Raw genomic sequence first — 13,317 nt, 5'->3', positions numbered from 1 at the left:
AGATTTGGGGTGTCAGACTCGTCAGAACTGCAGACGGATGCGAGGACCCTTGTCCAGGCCTTTCGCCTCGCTGATTGCCCAGAGGTGGGTATTGCTGGGGTGGAGGTCTCCATTTCCACCAATGCCTCAGTGTGACTGGAGGATCTGAAGGAGTTCTATACTTCAAGAAAGTTAAGTATACCATGAGGGGGGAGCAATCGAGGGGTTCTATAGGAGATGACAGCCTTTTATTGTTTATTTCAAGTAATTGGTCACTGCTGGTTGTTAAAGGGGGGTGGGGCGGGAGAGAAAGAGATTAGGCTTTGGGAGGGGTTATTCTTTCCTTTTCTGCTTTTTATGGTTGATATATGCAAATGTTTATTTTTTCTATTTTGTATTTTGTAAATTGCAATTTGTTAATAAAATATATTTTTTTAAAAGGCAAATTGTATGTTGGCCTTCAAAGTGAGAGGGTACGAACACAGGAGCCGGGATGTCTTGCTGCAATTAGACAGGGTCTTGGTGAGGCCCATATGAAATATTACGTTTTGTTCCCCTTCTCTGAGGAAGGATGTTCTTGCTATAGAGGGGGTGCAGCGAATGTTACCAGACTGATTCCTGGGGGGGCAGGACTGACGTATGAGAGATTGAATGGGTTAGGATTATATTCGCTGGACTTCAGATGACTGAGGGGATCTGATAGAAACCTAGAAAATTCCAACAAGACTCGACAGGGTAGATGCACGAAGAATGTTACCGATGGTGGGGATGTCCAGAACCAGGGGTCATTTTGGAAAAATACAGTAGTTGAGGGCAAAACAATGTATGTTTTCAAGGAGTAAAATATAGCTCTTGGGGGGCTAAGGATCAAAGAATATGGGGGGAAAGCGGGAACAGATTACAGAGTTGGATGATCTGTCATGATATAATGAATAGTGGAACAGGCTTGAATGACCTACTCCAACTCCTATTTTCTATGTTTCTTCCACCCTTCATAAATATACTCATTGAAGATCTGAAGTCTTCATCTTAACTCACTCCTAGTTCAATTCAACCATTAGCACCGTGCTTGCTGACCTATTTCTATAGCCTTCTTTAGCCTAAAAGGACTCTGCCCCCCTTCTAATTCTGGTGTCTCTAGCAACAATGATTTTAATAACTTCAATACCTGAGGCCATGCATTCAGCTGCCTGGTCCCTCCCCAAAATCTGTGCGCCACACTCTCCCCTTTCAAGATCTGCCTTAAGCCCTCCCTCTTTGGTTAAGGTTTTGGCCAATCTGAACTGATCCCCTCCTTCTGTAGCTCAGTGTGTTATGAAAAGTGCCTTTATTGATATTGCTCTGATTAAGTGCTTTGGAATATTTTACGACATTAAATGCATATGTAAGTTGTTATCAGAGTGTCTAGAATTGAGGAGGGAGGGGGTTCTTAAATTTCAGGATAAGATGCAAGTCATTTAAGGACTGACATGAGGAGAAAATTCTTCACCCAAATGGTTCAGCATCTTTTGAAATCTCTAACCCGAGAGTCGTGGATATTCAGTCGATGAATATATTCAAGACTGAGATCGGTAGATTTCTGGGCACAAAGGAAATCGAGGGATATGAGGATACAACAGGAAAGTGACAATGATGTAGAAGTGAGACACGATCTTATTGAATGGCACAGAAAATTGAAATGGGTGTATGGCCTACCCCCGCTCCTTTTCCTCATGTTCTCATCACGAGGAAGGTGGCGAAAAAAGGGAATGCAGAACAGCCCTGCGGAACTGGAATACAACAAGAGCTTTGGTGTACATGAGATGAGGCGGTGAAAAATAAGAAAACAACAAAACAATTCACGTGGAAATTGAAGGTAGAGTTCACCCTTTCCATTTGTCAATAGCCAGAGCCATGATTTGTGTTTTTTTTTAAAAAACCTTTAGACATGAGGAGTCAAAAGATCAAATGTAGTCAACAACTTTAGAGAAGATGAGAGCAAACAACAAGTGGAAAAAAAACATTCAAATTTCTCACATCTCCACTTTTGTCACCTCTTATCCACACACAATTACTAAGCAGATAGAGAAACGGAAAACATGTTTCTTCAGTCAATAAATTATTCCAATTCGGACTTCCGGTAACGGCGGGCGGGAGGTAGCCACGTGTTGGAGGGCTCCCGGTCGGGAACGGCATTGTCAGGAGTTAACGCCCGGTCCAAAGGGCAGCGGAGGCAGCAAAAGTCGGGAGGCAGCACAGGGAAGGGAAATGTCGAAGACCAGCAAAAAAAACGGCCGTGAAAAAAGCAGCTGAAAGTCCGTCAGGGAGTGGAAAGGTTACCGTGGGGTCAGTAAAGAAAATGGAGGCTGGAGCACCGGGGAGGCCGCATTGCTTACGGCTGAAGAAATAACTAAGGTGATGGCCGTGGAACTCGAAAGGCAGTTTACAAAACTATGGAAGCCAATGAGGAAGGAGATGGGGGCGGTTGTGAAAGTGCTGGTGGAGGAGGCGATTACCCCAGTGAGGACGGCGGTGGCGAGCGCAGTGGCGGAGGTGCGGGAGCAAGGCGAGGCGCTGAAGGAAGTGGAAGAGACATTATTGCAGCACAGTGATCAACTTACCTCGATGGGGAAGGAGATGCAGAAGGTGATAGAGATCAACAAGGATCTGCGAGGCAAAATGGAAAGACCTGGAAAACAGATCCAGGCGACAGAATTTGAGGGATTGTGGGGCTGGCCCGAAGGAGTGGAAGAGTACCGAGGCCGACTGAGTATTTTGCCACGATGTTGGCAAAACTATTGGGGGAGGGGGAGGATCCCTCCCGATACGAGCTGGATCGGGCTCATCGGTTGTGGAGGCCTGTACCAAGGCGAGCGAGCTGCCAAGAGTAGTGACTCTTTGCTTCTGTAGGTACAGTGTAAAGGAGAAGGTTCTGTGCTGGGCTAAGCAGAAGCGGGTTGGTGCAGTGGGCTGGAGCTGGTATACACATATACCAGGACTTTACGGTGGAGCGGGCGAGGAGGGCGGGCAGCCTTCAGCCGGGTGAAAGAGGGCACTGTAACATAGCAAGGTTGCAGTGCGGACATTGTATATCCAGCGAAGCTGAGGGTGACATAACAAGTTCAAGGACTTTTATTTTGGGACGGCGGAAACAGCGGAGGCAGAAGGACTGTGGCAGAATTGAGAAAGGGTCATGTACCGATGTTACCTCATGACTATTTTTTCTCTTTTGTTTCACTGCGTGCTGGTGTGTGGGCTATAGGAGCCAACGATGTATATATTTGGACAAGGGAAGAAATGGGACTTTCAGTCGGAATGAGGGTTCTTTGGGGTGTGGGTGTATATGCGGGGTTTGTGTGCTAAAGGGGACTTCTGGGTTTTTCCTGGAGCCGGGCAAGGGGGAAAGAGACTCGGGCAGGGGCCTCCACGCTGGCTGGTTTAAGCCGGCCTGCGAACGGGGGTGAGGTGGGGGGGAGGGGCTGCGGACATCGGAGCCTGGCAGAACAGGGTCCGAGGGGTCTGGCCGGGGTGGAAAGTTGGGGGGAAGGAACCGAGGTTGGGGAGAGGAGTTTTACAAGAGGAAGTGGAGGGGAGGAGTTGGGGCGGGGGTTACAACTCTTGGGTGTCATTTATGGTACTCTTTCGAAGGTTGGGTAGCATTGGGTGTCGTCCGGGGGGGTGGGGGTCAAATTCCACCACAGCATTTTGTTTCTTTTTTTTGAATTTAGAGTACCCAATTCTTTTTTTTCCAAATAAGGGGCAATTTAGCGTGGTCAATCCACCTAGCCACCACGTCTTTGGGTTGTGGGGGTGAGACCCACGCAGAAATGGCACCACAGCAGTTTATGAATTTGAATCTAGCTTTTAAAATCTAGAATAAAAACTGACATATAAACGAGCTAGCAGATTGTAATAAAAACTGAAGACATTGGGGGAAGGAAACCTGCTGCCTTTGTGCGGTCTGACCGATATGTGACTCTAGTCTCAGGAGCTTAACACTTCACTGCCTGGTGAAATGGCCAAGCAGGGCACTCGGTTGCATAAATGAGGGGTTCAAGAAGATGACACCTCGCCATCTTCTCAAGTCAACTAGGTGAGGCTATAAATGCTACCTTGCCAGTGAAGCCCACAACCTGAGTGAACATAAAAAAAACCTAATCTGATCAATGCCTGAACCTTCATCTTCAAGAACTGCAAAAAGTAGGAAAAGGACACACAACAACAATAAACCCATTTAGATACTCGAAAGGGGCTTCACAGATGAGCAAAACTGGACATCAAGTAAAGAAATTTGGCCAACTGCATGGACAAATAGGTAGGTTCAGAGAGGGACGATAAAAGCAGGGAGGAGAAATTCAAAGAGTAAGCTGCAGGCATGCGCTGAACTTAAATCTGACATCAATTGAGGAAGGAGTGTGCTGTACAAGGTGTCTGAGAAAGGGGAACAAACCAGTAAATGAATTCAGTTCTCAGCAGAGTTAAAGGAACACTGGGCATAAGGTAAAGGAGGTCTCGGATTCAGGGCAAAGGTCTGTAGGTGAGGGCAATGATTTTGAAATAAATGCACTGAGGGAAAGGGAACAAAGATAATCTAACATGGACAGGATGACAAGCAAACAAGCAAGACTGAGATCAAGACAGGAGGTGAATAGTGAAATTTTAAGTGAGTTAGAGTGAATGGAGGGTGCAACATACGAGGAGGGTTTACGGCGTTGAGGACCAGGGTTCGATCCCTGCCCCGGCCACTGCCTGTGTGGAGTTTTCTCATTCTCCCCGTGTCTGCGTGGGTCTCGCCCCACAACCCAAAGATGTGCAAGTTAGGTGAATTGGCCACGCTAATTTGCCCCTTAATTGGGAAAAAATAATTATTATTAATTTATTTTTTTTAAGTACGAGGGAGGGAATCAGCGTGGTGGGAAAAGGGTATGGATTAAAATTTCCATTGTATCATATGTTAAGTAGAGCAGAGGTGGTCAATGCTACAGAGTTTAGAGTGCAGAGTCTCGGGAACATTCAAAGGAAGAATAAGCGGATGTTACCTGTAAGCCAGACGGTGCATCCTCGGAACCCACCTCTGGTTCCGACAACTTGTCCACGCTTGTTTCTGCTGACATGGTGCGCCTGGAAGGTTACATTGGTTGCCCTCTGTTTACCCTGCAAGATACATGATCACAGCATGAGAAATTAATGGTATACAGGGCATAAGGAACATTACTTAAACAACAGAAAAACACTGCACTTAGCTTTGCACTACTTACTCTTTCAATGAATCGGGGACCATAAACATTGGATTTAGAGAGTGGTTAGGATGTGGAATTTTCTACCACATGGGATAATTGAAGAAAGTAGCATAGATGCACTTAGGAGGAGCTTGATAACTAACATGAAAACAAAGGGATGTCAGGCTGAAAGGATTAAGACAGTCGCAAGAGGCATAGACTACTATTCACCCGTTGGTCCCGATTGCCCATTTCTGTGCTTAAACCTGTCATTTTATACAATTCTCAGAAGATTGTTACGATCCCAGGAGCGATGTAGATCTCAACCAACTGGTCTCATCACACCCAATTTTGGACACGTCGAGGCCATTAAATCTCACGAGCCCCCCCTCAGAGATTTAACATCCTCGTTATGCCTCCCAAGATCTAATGAGATCTCGCAAGGCATCGCAATCTGTATTCAAGTGTGCAGTTAGTCTCACTTGAATATGTTTGCACCGGAGTTATCCAAGGCTTGGAATCTAATGCCCGAACCTTGGAGACCCCGAGCAAGCGTCATTTACCACTTGTTTCCACCAATGTGTACCAGGCGTACCTACACTTGGAGGGGGGGAGGGGGTGTCCTAGGCGATCAGGGGCCTGGGTGGTCAGGCTCGGATAAGGCTGGTGACCTGCCAACCCTGATGCCACCAGGCACTGTCATCCCATTCGGGTATCACTCTGGCACAGCCGGACTAGCAGGGACAATAGCTGCACACCAGGTGGCTCCTGCCAGAGTACCCTGATTTTGACCCTTTTCACCTGGTTTTTGGGGGCGACTTTGGGAGGAGCTTGGTTAGTTTGATAAGATGAGTCCCAAGTTAAAGGAATGTCCAATAAATATAAAATCAGAAGAGTAAAGATTCGTCGTCAAGACTCAGGAGCTTCGAAAGCTACATATGCTCAGAAAATGGCAGAGGCTCCAGCTGTGTCTTTGGCGACTCCGCTAACCGCTGAGATGCTTATTGGCATCTTGGCAGAGGAACTTAAAGAGCTGCAACAGGCCATATTTGAAGACCTAGACAGAGCAATCAAAGGGGCCCTGTCCCCTATTCGATCAGTCCTGAAAAAACCCAGGACTGTAAAGGTGCATGGCGCAGTGCTAAAGGATGTGGAGGTGGCCCTTTCCAGGCAGAGTGACCAGATCACTTCCCAGGAAACAGAGGTGGCACGGGTGGCTGAGGACAACAAGGCACTCAGGGCGAAAGGCGATAATCCGGAATTCGCACCAGATGGCAGAATCGGAGAGTCGTTGGGCTGCCGGGGCCTCGGGAAGTCCGAACCCAATGGAATATATGTTTGGGAAGATGGTGGGGAGGGTGGATTGGCAGCCTCACTTTTGAGTTGGATCAGACCCACAGGTCACACAGACAGAAAGTCCATTCTGGTGAAACACCACGTGCGATTATCGTGCGTTTTCAGTTACCAAGAAAAGGGTCCTGCGGTGGGCAAACGACCACCAGGACTATAAATGGGAGGGCCACGTCATTAGACACTACCAGGATGTGGGGGCTGAACTAGCTAAGTGTGTAGCATTCAACAAGGCCAAGGTTGCATTGTACAGGAGCAACATTCAACTTGGTGCCTCCGAGTAACTTCCGAATCGACAGATTACTACTTTCATGCACTGGAGAATGCAGAAGTGTTTGTACAGAAACACTGACAGGGTCAAGCTGCATGTGAACTGTATCTGCTGTGGTATTTTTTTTTGGAGGGTGGACATGTGATATTTCGGATGTCGGTTGGACATTTTGGAGATTGCACTTGTATTTTAAACTTGTGTGTGCGCGTGGGGGGTTATTGTTTTTTCTTGGTCTTTTTATTTCAAACTATTAACGTTGAATACGGGTGGGGGAACTGGCTGATGTTATGGTTATTTGTTCTGTTCTTTTGAGCAGGGGTCGCCCTGCTAGCTGCATAGTTAGTTAATGGGAACAGAGTGGTGAAGGTAACTGTGGGTTTCTTTGAAGGGTGAGCTTAGGAGTTTTGTTTTTGTTTGGGGTTAAGCTTGTTTGGGGGGGGGGGGTGGCTTTGTTTACCTTATTCTTTGCTAGTTGATTTGGGTGTGGTATTGATGGGTAACAGGTTGTGTGGGTGGGGGTAGTTCTTTGATGGTGTTCTCTTTATTCTGTTTGGAGGGGGGGATTTGGTAGCCATCTTGGGTGGGCCTGGTGTGAGTTCTCAGAGTACTTGCTGAAGTGTCCCACACGAGAGGAATGGCAGATTCTGATTCGGGGGGGAGGAACTGAGCACACCACGCTGCACCTCCCCACCCCCAAGGGAGTACATTGATTTTATTAGAGGAGTGAGACTATCTCGCCTTCCATGCTGTGGGAGGCTCTGATGGCAGTCTAGGGGGTTGATAATCTCCTATAAGCCACATGAAAAGAAGAGTGAAAGGGTGGAGAGGCAGATGGTGGTGGATTCCATCCTCAGGTGGACCGCCAGCATCAGCTTGCCCCGACAACCGAGTTGCTGGCGAGCAGGAAGGATTTACGGATGGAGTTTGGCCTGCTCTCAATGGACAAGGCGGCAGTGGACCAGCTGCGGTGCTCGAGGGGGCATTTTATGAATATGGGGAGAAGACCAGTCGCCTGTTAGCGATGAGCTGAGTCGGCAAGATGCCTCCCAGGAGATAGTACAGAGGGAGGACTCGAGCGGCAGGTTGGTCTCCGCCCCAGGGAAGGTCAGCAAGGCTTTTGAGGCCTTTTACTGGAGACTTTATAAGTCGGTGACCCCGGAGGATAGGTTACCCATGACAGAATTGTGGATGGCCTGCCTAGCTATCCAAGTGGTAGAGCAAAAGAAAAGGAAGAATATCGTGAATGTATGGGTCTACTGCAGTCTTGTAAGATTCCGAGCCTGGACGGGTTCCTGGAAAAGTTTTACAAGAAATTTGCAGGTCAGCAAATATCATTGTTGCTAGATATGTTTAATGATTCTTTGTCCTGGGGGAGATTAGAACACACATCAAAGAAAAGTACAGCACAGTAACTGGCCCTTCGGCCCTCCAAGACTACACCAACCATTGTGCCCGTCTAACATAAAACCTTCTACAATTCTGGGGTCTGTATCCCTCTATTCCCATCCTATTCAAGTATTTGTCAAGACGCCCCTGAAACGTCAATATGGTACCTGTTTCCACCACCTCTTCCGGCAGCAAGTTCCAGGCACCCATTACCCTCTTGTGTAAAAAAAACTTCCCTCGCACATCTCCTCTAAACTTTGCCCCTCGCATCTTAAATCTAGATCCCCCTAGTAATTGACTCTTGCACCCTGCTAAAAAGCTCCTGACTATCCACTCTGTCCATGCCCGTCATAATTTTGTAGACTTCAATCAGGTCACTCAACTTCTGTCGTTCCAGTGAGATCAAACCAAGTTTATCCAGCCACTCCTCATGGCTAATGCCTTGCATATCAGAAAACATCCAGGTAAACTTGCAACATCCTGGTAGATTTCCGGCGACATTGGCACAGGCGTCGATCTCTTTGATTTTGAAGGATAAGGATCCAACAGTGTGGGTCATATCGCCCTATTGAACACAGATGCTAAGCTGTTGAAGAAAGTTTTGGCACTGTGCTTGGTGCCCTGCCATCCAGGGGCAATTTCAGAGCAACAGACTGGGTTTGTTAAGGGCAGGCAGCTTTCAGCCAACACACGACTGCTTAATATTATTTTGTCCCCCTCTCAAATCCCTGAACCATAGGTGATTTCACTAGATGCTGAAAATGTTTGGTAGCGTGGAATGGGGGTATCTGTTCGAGATCCTTGGGAGGCTCAGGTTTGGGCCTATATTTAGATCTTGGGTCCATCTTTTACACAGAGCTCCCACTGCGAGTGTTCATATGAATGCCGTGAGCTCGGAATATTTCCAGTTAGAGGCACAAGGCAGGGTTGCCCATTGCCCCCCTCTATTGTTTGCTTTGGCAATCGAGTGCCTGGCATTGAGGTTGTCAACGGGGTGATGGAGACTAGAGAGGAGAGGGTGCTTAGGGCTTCCTTGTATGGAGATGATTTGCTGTTGTATAGAACAGATCCTCTCTCCAATGCAGAGATAATGAAGCTACTTTGGACAGAGCTGCCAAATTATTCCCATAGTATTCCAGATACCAAAATCAGTATTTTGGCAGTAAAATTTGGATTTTCATTTCAAAGGAAAAATCAGTATTTTGGCAGTAAAATTTGGATTTTCATTTCAAAGGAAAAATGCCCAATCTGAAGTATGGCTTTACACCTTTATTGCACAAATCTAAAACACAAATGGAAAATGCAAATCCAATGCTTCATACAGGTACATCATCATGTGCTTCAAACATTCAGCAAATCGAAGAATGAAAAATGTGAACAAAACATTTGCCTTTTTACATGAAGTTTAAAATTATCTTTCCACCAATATCAGAGCTCAGTTCAACCTTACTGATGCAGCTCTTTTGCATTTGTCAAGATAGTGCTGCAATCACCTTTCATCTCAACTTCAGAGTTAACCTCGGGCTTACTTAGGGATGCACATGCAGCTCTTTTACACTCACAAAGCAGTTTTGCACTGAATTGCATTTTATGACAGCACTGTCCTTTGGCTGGAGCAGAGACTTTCTGGGTTAAGAAGTCAGCAAGTGTCTCAGTTCCTACACTGAGCCGAAACACAGTGGAGTTCTTCCTGACCACTGAAGATTTGTTCATCTTGGCGTTACTATGTGCGATTGAACAGACTGTCAGCATGATTTTTGGAAGATGGCACTGCAACTCACCGGTTGATTTTCCCCTCAGCTGGGAGATATCCACACAAGCTTCATCTGATCATCTGTCTAATGCAATACTGTCCAATGTTTCAACCTGGAATTGAGCAAATTCCACTTCTAAATCATCTAGAACATCTTCCAGGACGTGGAATTGCTTTGCAAAGTAACAAACTGGTTATGGGGCTGGTTTAGCACAGCGGGCTAAACAGCTGGCTTGTAATGCAGAACAAGACCAGCAGCGCGGGTTCAATTCCCGCACCGGCCACCCCGAACAGGCACCGGAAAGTGGCGACTAGGGGCTTTTCACAGTAACTTCATTGAAGCTTACTTGTGACAATAAGCAATTATTATTGATTAATTAAACTGATGTAAAGTTTCCCACCGCCCTCCCCCTTGGATTTGTCACTCTTGCATGTAGCAGCAATTTGTCCTGAAGGGGGAATTTGGTGGTGACATAGTCTCTCACTGCAACATAGTACTTTCGTACTGATGAGTTAGTTACTCCTATCTCACGAGGGGAGGTGTCCCGTCTTGAGGAACTGCCTGGCTTGTTCGCCAATGAGGTGGTCTTCATTGGACTTTTGATTGCATTTGGCCTTGTGCATGCAATGGAACACTGGCAATTGCAGGTTTCACAAAGCGAAGCAACAAGTCCTGATGAAAGTCAAGCAACTTCTGATATAGAATCTGTATCTTGGGAGCTTGATTTTGGAGCTCTAGATTGAGCCTGTTGAACACAGTAAGTGTATATTGAGGAAGATAATAGTTTGTTTCTATCACAAACTTTGCATAAATCCCAGCAGCTTTGCCTTGAGATAGCTCTGTCGTATTAGCAACGGGGTTGCTAGCTGTGGGAGACTTCTTCTTGCTTCCAGCACTTGAACTGCTGTTTTTTCCATCTTTCTTACTATTGTCAGTCTTGCTACCTTGCACAAGAACAGCAGTTTCTGAACAAATCCTGCACTGGTCTTTTTGGGTCTGACTGTTGCCAGTTTCCTGACAGCAGCTGAAACCAGGCATCCACTCTTTGCTTTCACAACATGAATGCTGGTTTTTGTTCCTGCAAACAATGTTCTTGTTGTCGATGATATAATACATGTAACACTACCTTGTGTGTGTGTATGTGTTTGGTTGAGGTTGAGCATTCATTTTCGTTGGTCTCTGCCGCTGGGGGTTTGGTGGAAATATTTCCAGAAATGTCAACCTTCATTCTTTTTCCTTTCTCTGACTCTGCTTCTTGGGAGAAGTACTCTTGTAACGCAGAACATCGTTCCAGAAATCTGTCCAGTGCTCTTTCCAAGGACAACCATCTCGTGCAGACATGTTGTGATTTTCTAGATTGCTCAATGTTTGTATTTCCTTGAACTCTTTGTGGCACTTGCTAGACTTCTCATAGTAATAGACTATGAAACTGCTTAGGGTTCACTACACTGACTCCTGGACAGAGAGGGCTATCATACTAAGAGAGATTGTGCAGAACAGCCCCATCTTCTCTTGGGTTTAAAGAATGAGAGATGATCTTATTGAAACATAAGATTCTGAGAGGTTTTGACAACGTAGGTGCTGAGGAAATGTTTTGCTGCACTGGAATCTAGAACTAGAGGTCATAGCCTCGGGTTAAGAGTCTCCCATTTAGTACTTAGACAATGAGATAAGCCTGACCAAGGTAAGTGTCTGCTGGACACTTAATTGGCACTCACATTTAATCCCTGAGCCACTATAAAATTCCATTGAGCCCTGTGATAATTGGAGTCAACTGCTCAGTAATTGACATCCTGCCATGAGTGGGTAGTTTTCCCACATTGGCCTGTTCCCAGTTCCAACTCTATTGCAAGAGTTTTTCCCACCGCTGGGAGGCTGACGCACACCCTCTGCCCCAATTAAATGGGCTCAGCTGCCATGTCTCCAACCGCGATTAAATTCCACAATCTTATTGAATGAAGGAACAGGCTTGGGGTTCATGGCTAATTCCTGTTCCTATTTCTTATGTTGAATTAATGACTGGATCTCAGTAACAATTACCACTGGGGCCCAATCCCACGCTACAGGAATAAAACGCTCCTGTGGATGTACCTGGAACACATATGGTTCAAGGCAACGCACCACATTAAGGGCAAATAGGATAGGCAATAAATGCGGGCCCTGCCATTAATACTGGCATCCCAAGAAGGGCTAAAAAAAATTGCAGTAAGAACAAACAGATTTGCTGGGTTTTTTTGCCAGAGATGGCGCACAAAGAGGCTCTCACTCAAAAGACAAAATCAGAAAATGCTAGAATCACATAGCATTTGTACACCAATTTTGGTTTGAGATACTGATGGCAGTTTGATTTACCTTTTCTCTTTGCAGATGTCAGCTTGCCTACTGCATATTTCTATTACCTCCCATTTTGAATGAGCCAGTTTTGTTCTTCCCTCTTCTTCAGAAACATCTTTGCTTAGATCACTTGGACGGCAACAACTGCAATTTGCATTTTTACAGCACCTTTAACATAGTGAAACATCCAGGGATCCGCAATGAGCAAAAACAACGATAAAGGAATGGCGGTGGGTCATGCTGCATTTTCAACTCAACTACTTAAACCAACCTCAGCAGTGATCCATGGAGCATTGCCCAATGGCACCACAATTGTGAAGTACAACCTTCAATTGCTCTTGTTTAGACTGAACAAGAATCATATCCCCTTTTAATAAGACTGCGGTGCATCCTGATTGCCTGCTCCATGATTGAAAGAAGCAATACTGTCAGTAATCAACAGCTGCAGGATGTCCTGTATTCAAATGTACATAAGACCCAAATATCACAAAGTGAACAGAAGTGAATATTTTTGCATCAATGGGCAGAAGACTCTGGTAAGAACGAGATCATTGGCCTTCTGCAGTGAGTGGATTAAATTCATATCTGAAACTTAAATAAATGCCATTCCATTATAGCAACCAAAGTTCCATGCATTTTCAACAGATTCTAAACACTCTACTTCTACTGAAGTTTATTCACAACCACGGTGTTATATTTGATCCGGAGATAAGCTTCCAACCACATATCCCTGCCAACACTAAAATTGCCTCTTTCCACATCCATAATATAGCCGCTGCCTCATCTAATTTGACCACAACCCACGCTCAATAATTTGACTAGTCTAAAACATTCCTGCTCAGGGTGCCACATTCTACACTGTGTATACTTGAGATTTTCCAAAACTCTCCTGACTCGCGTCAAATTCCATTTGCCCAGCAGGCCTGTTTGCTGACTGACCTGCTTGGCGGCACGGTAGCACATTGGTTAGCACTGTTGCTTCGCAACGCTAGTGTCCCGTATTTGTGTGGAGTTTGCATGTCTCCCCCCCCCCCCCCCCCCCCCC

At 45.9% G+C, this 13,317-nt stretch overlaps 1 protein-coding gene across 1 annotated transcript in view; it reads right to left on the bottom strand.

The window, feature by feature from the left end:
* Positions 1-5,450, bottom strand: part of papss1 (3'-phosphoadenosine 5'-phosphosulfate synthase 1) — a 69,191-nt gene extending 63,741 nt beyond the window's left edge. The window contains exons 1-2 of the mRNA XM_038792987.1: positions 5,409-5,450; positions 4,998-5,112 (exon numbers count right to left, since the gene is read on the bottom strand). Coding sequence (XP_038648915.1) covers positions 4,998-5,112; positions 5,409-5,450 — 157 coding nt within the window. The remainder of the gene's footprint in view (positions 1-4,997; positions 5,113-5,408) is intronic.
* Positions 5,451-13,317: the final 7,867 nt, after the last annotated feature.

Source organism: Scyliorhinus canicula, chromosome 3 (assembly GCF_902713615.1).
Source record: "Scyliorhinus canicula chromosome 3, sScyCan1.1, whole genome shotgun sequence".
Taxonomy (NCBI): Eukaryota; Metazoa; Chordata; class Chondrichthyes; order Carcharhiniformes; family Scyliorhinidae; genus Scyliorhinus; species Scyliorhinus canicula.
This window is presented reverse-complemented; position numbering and strand designations above follow the sequence as displayed.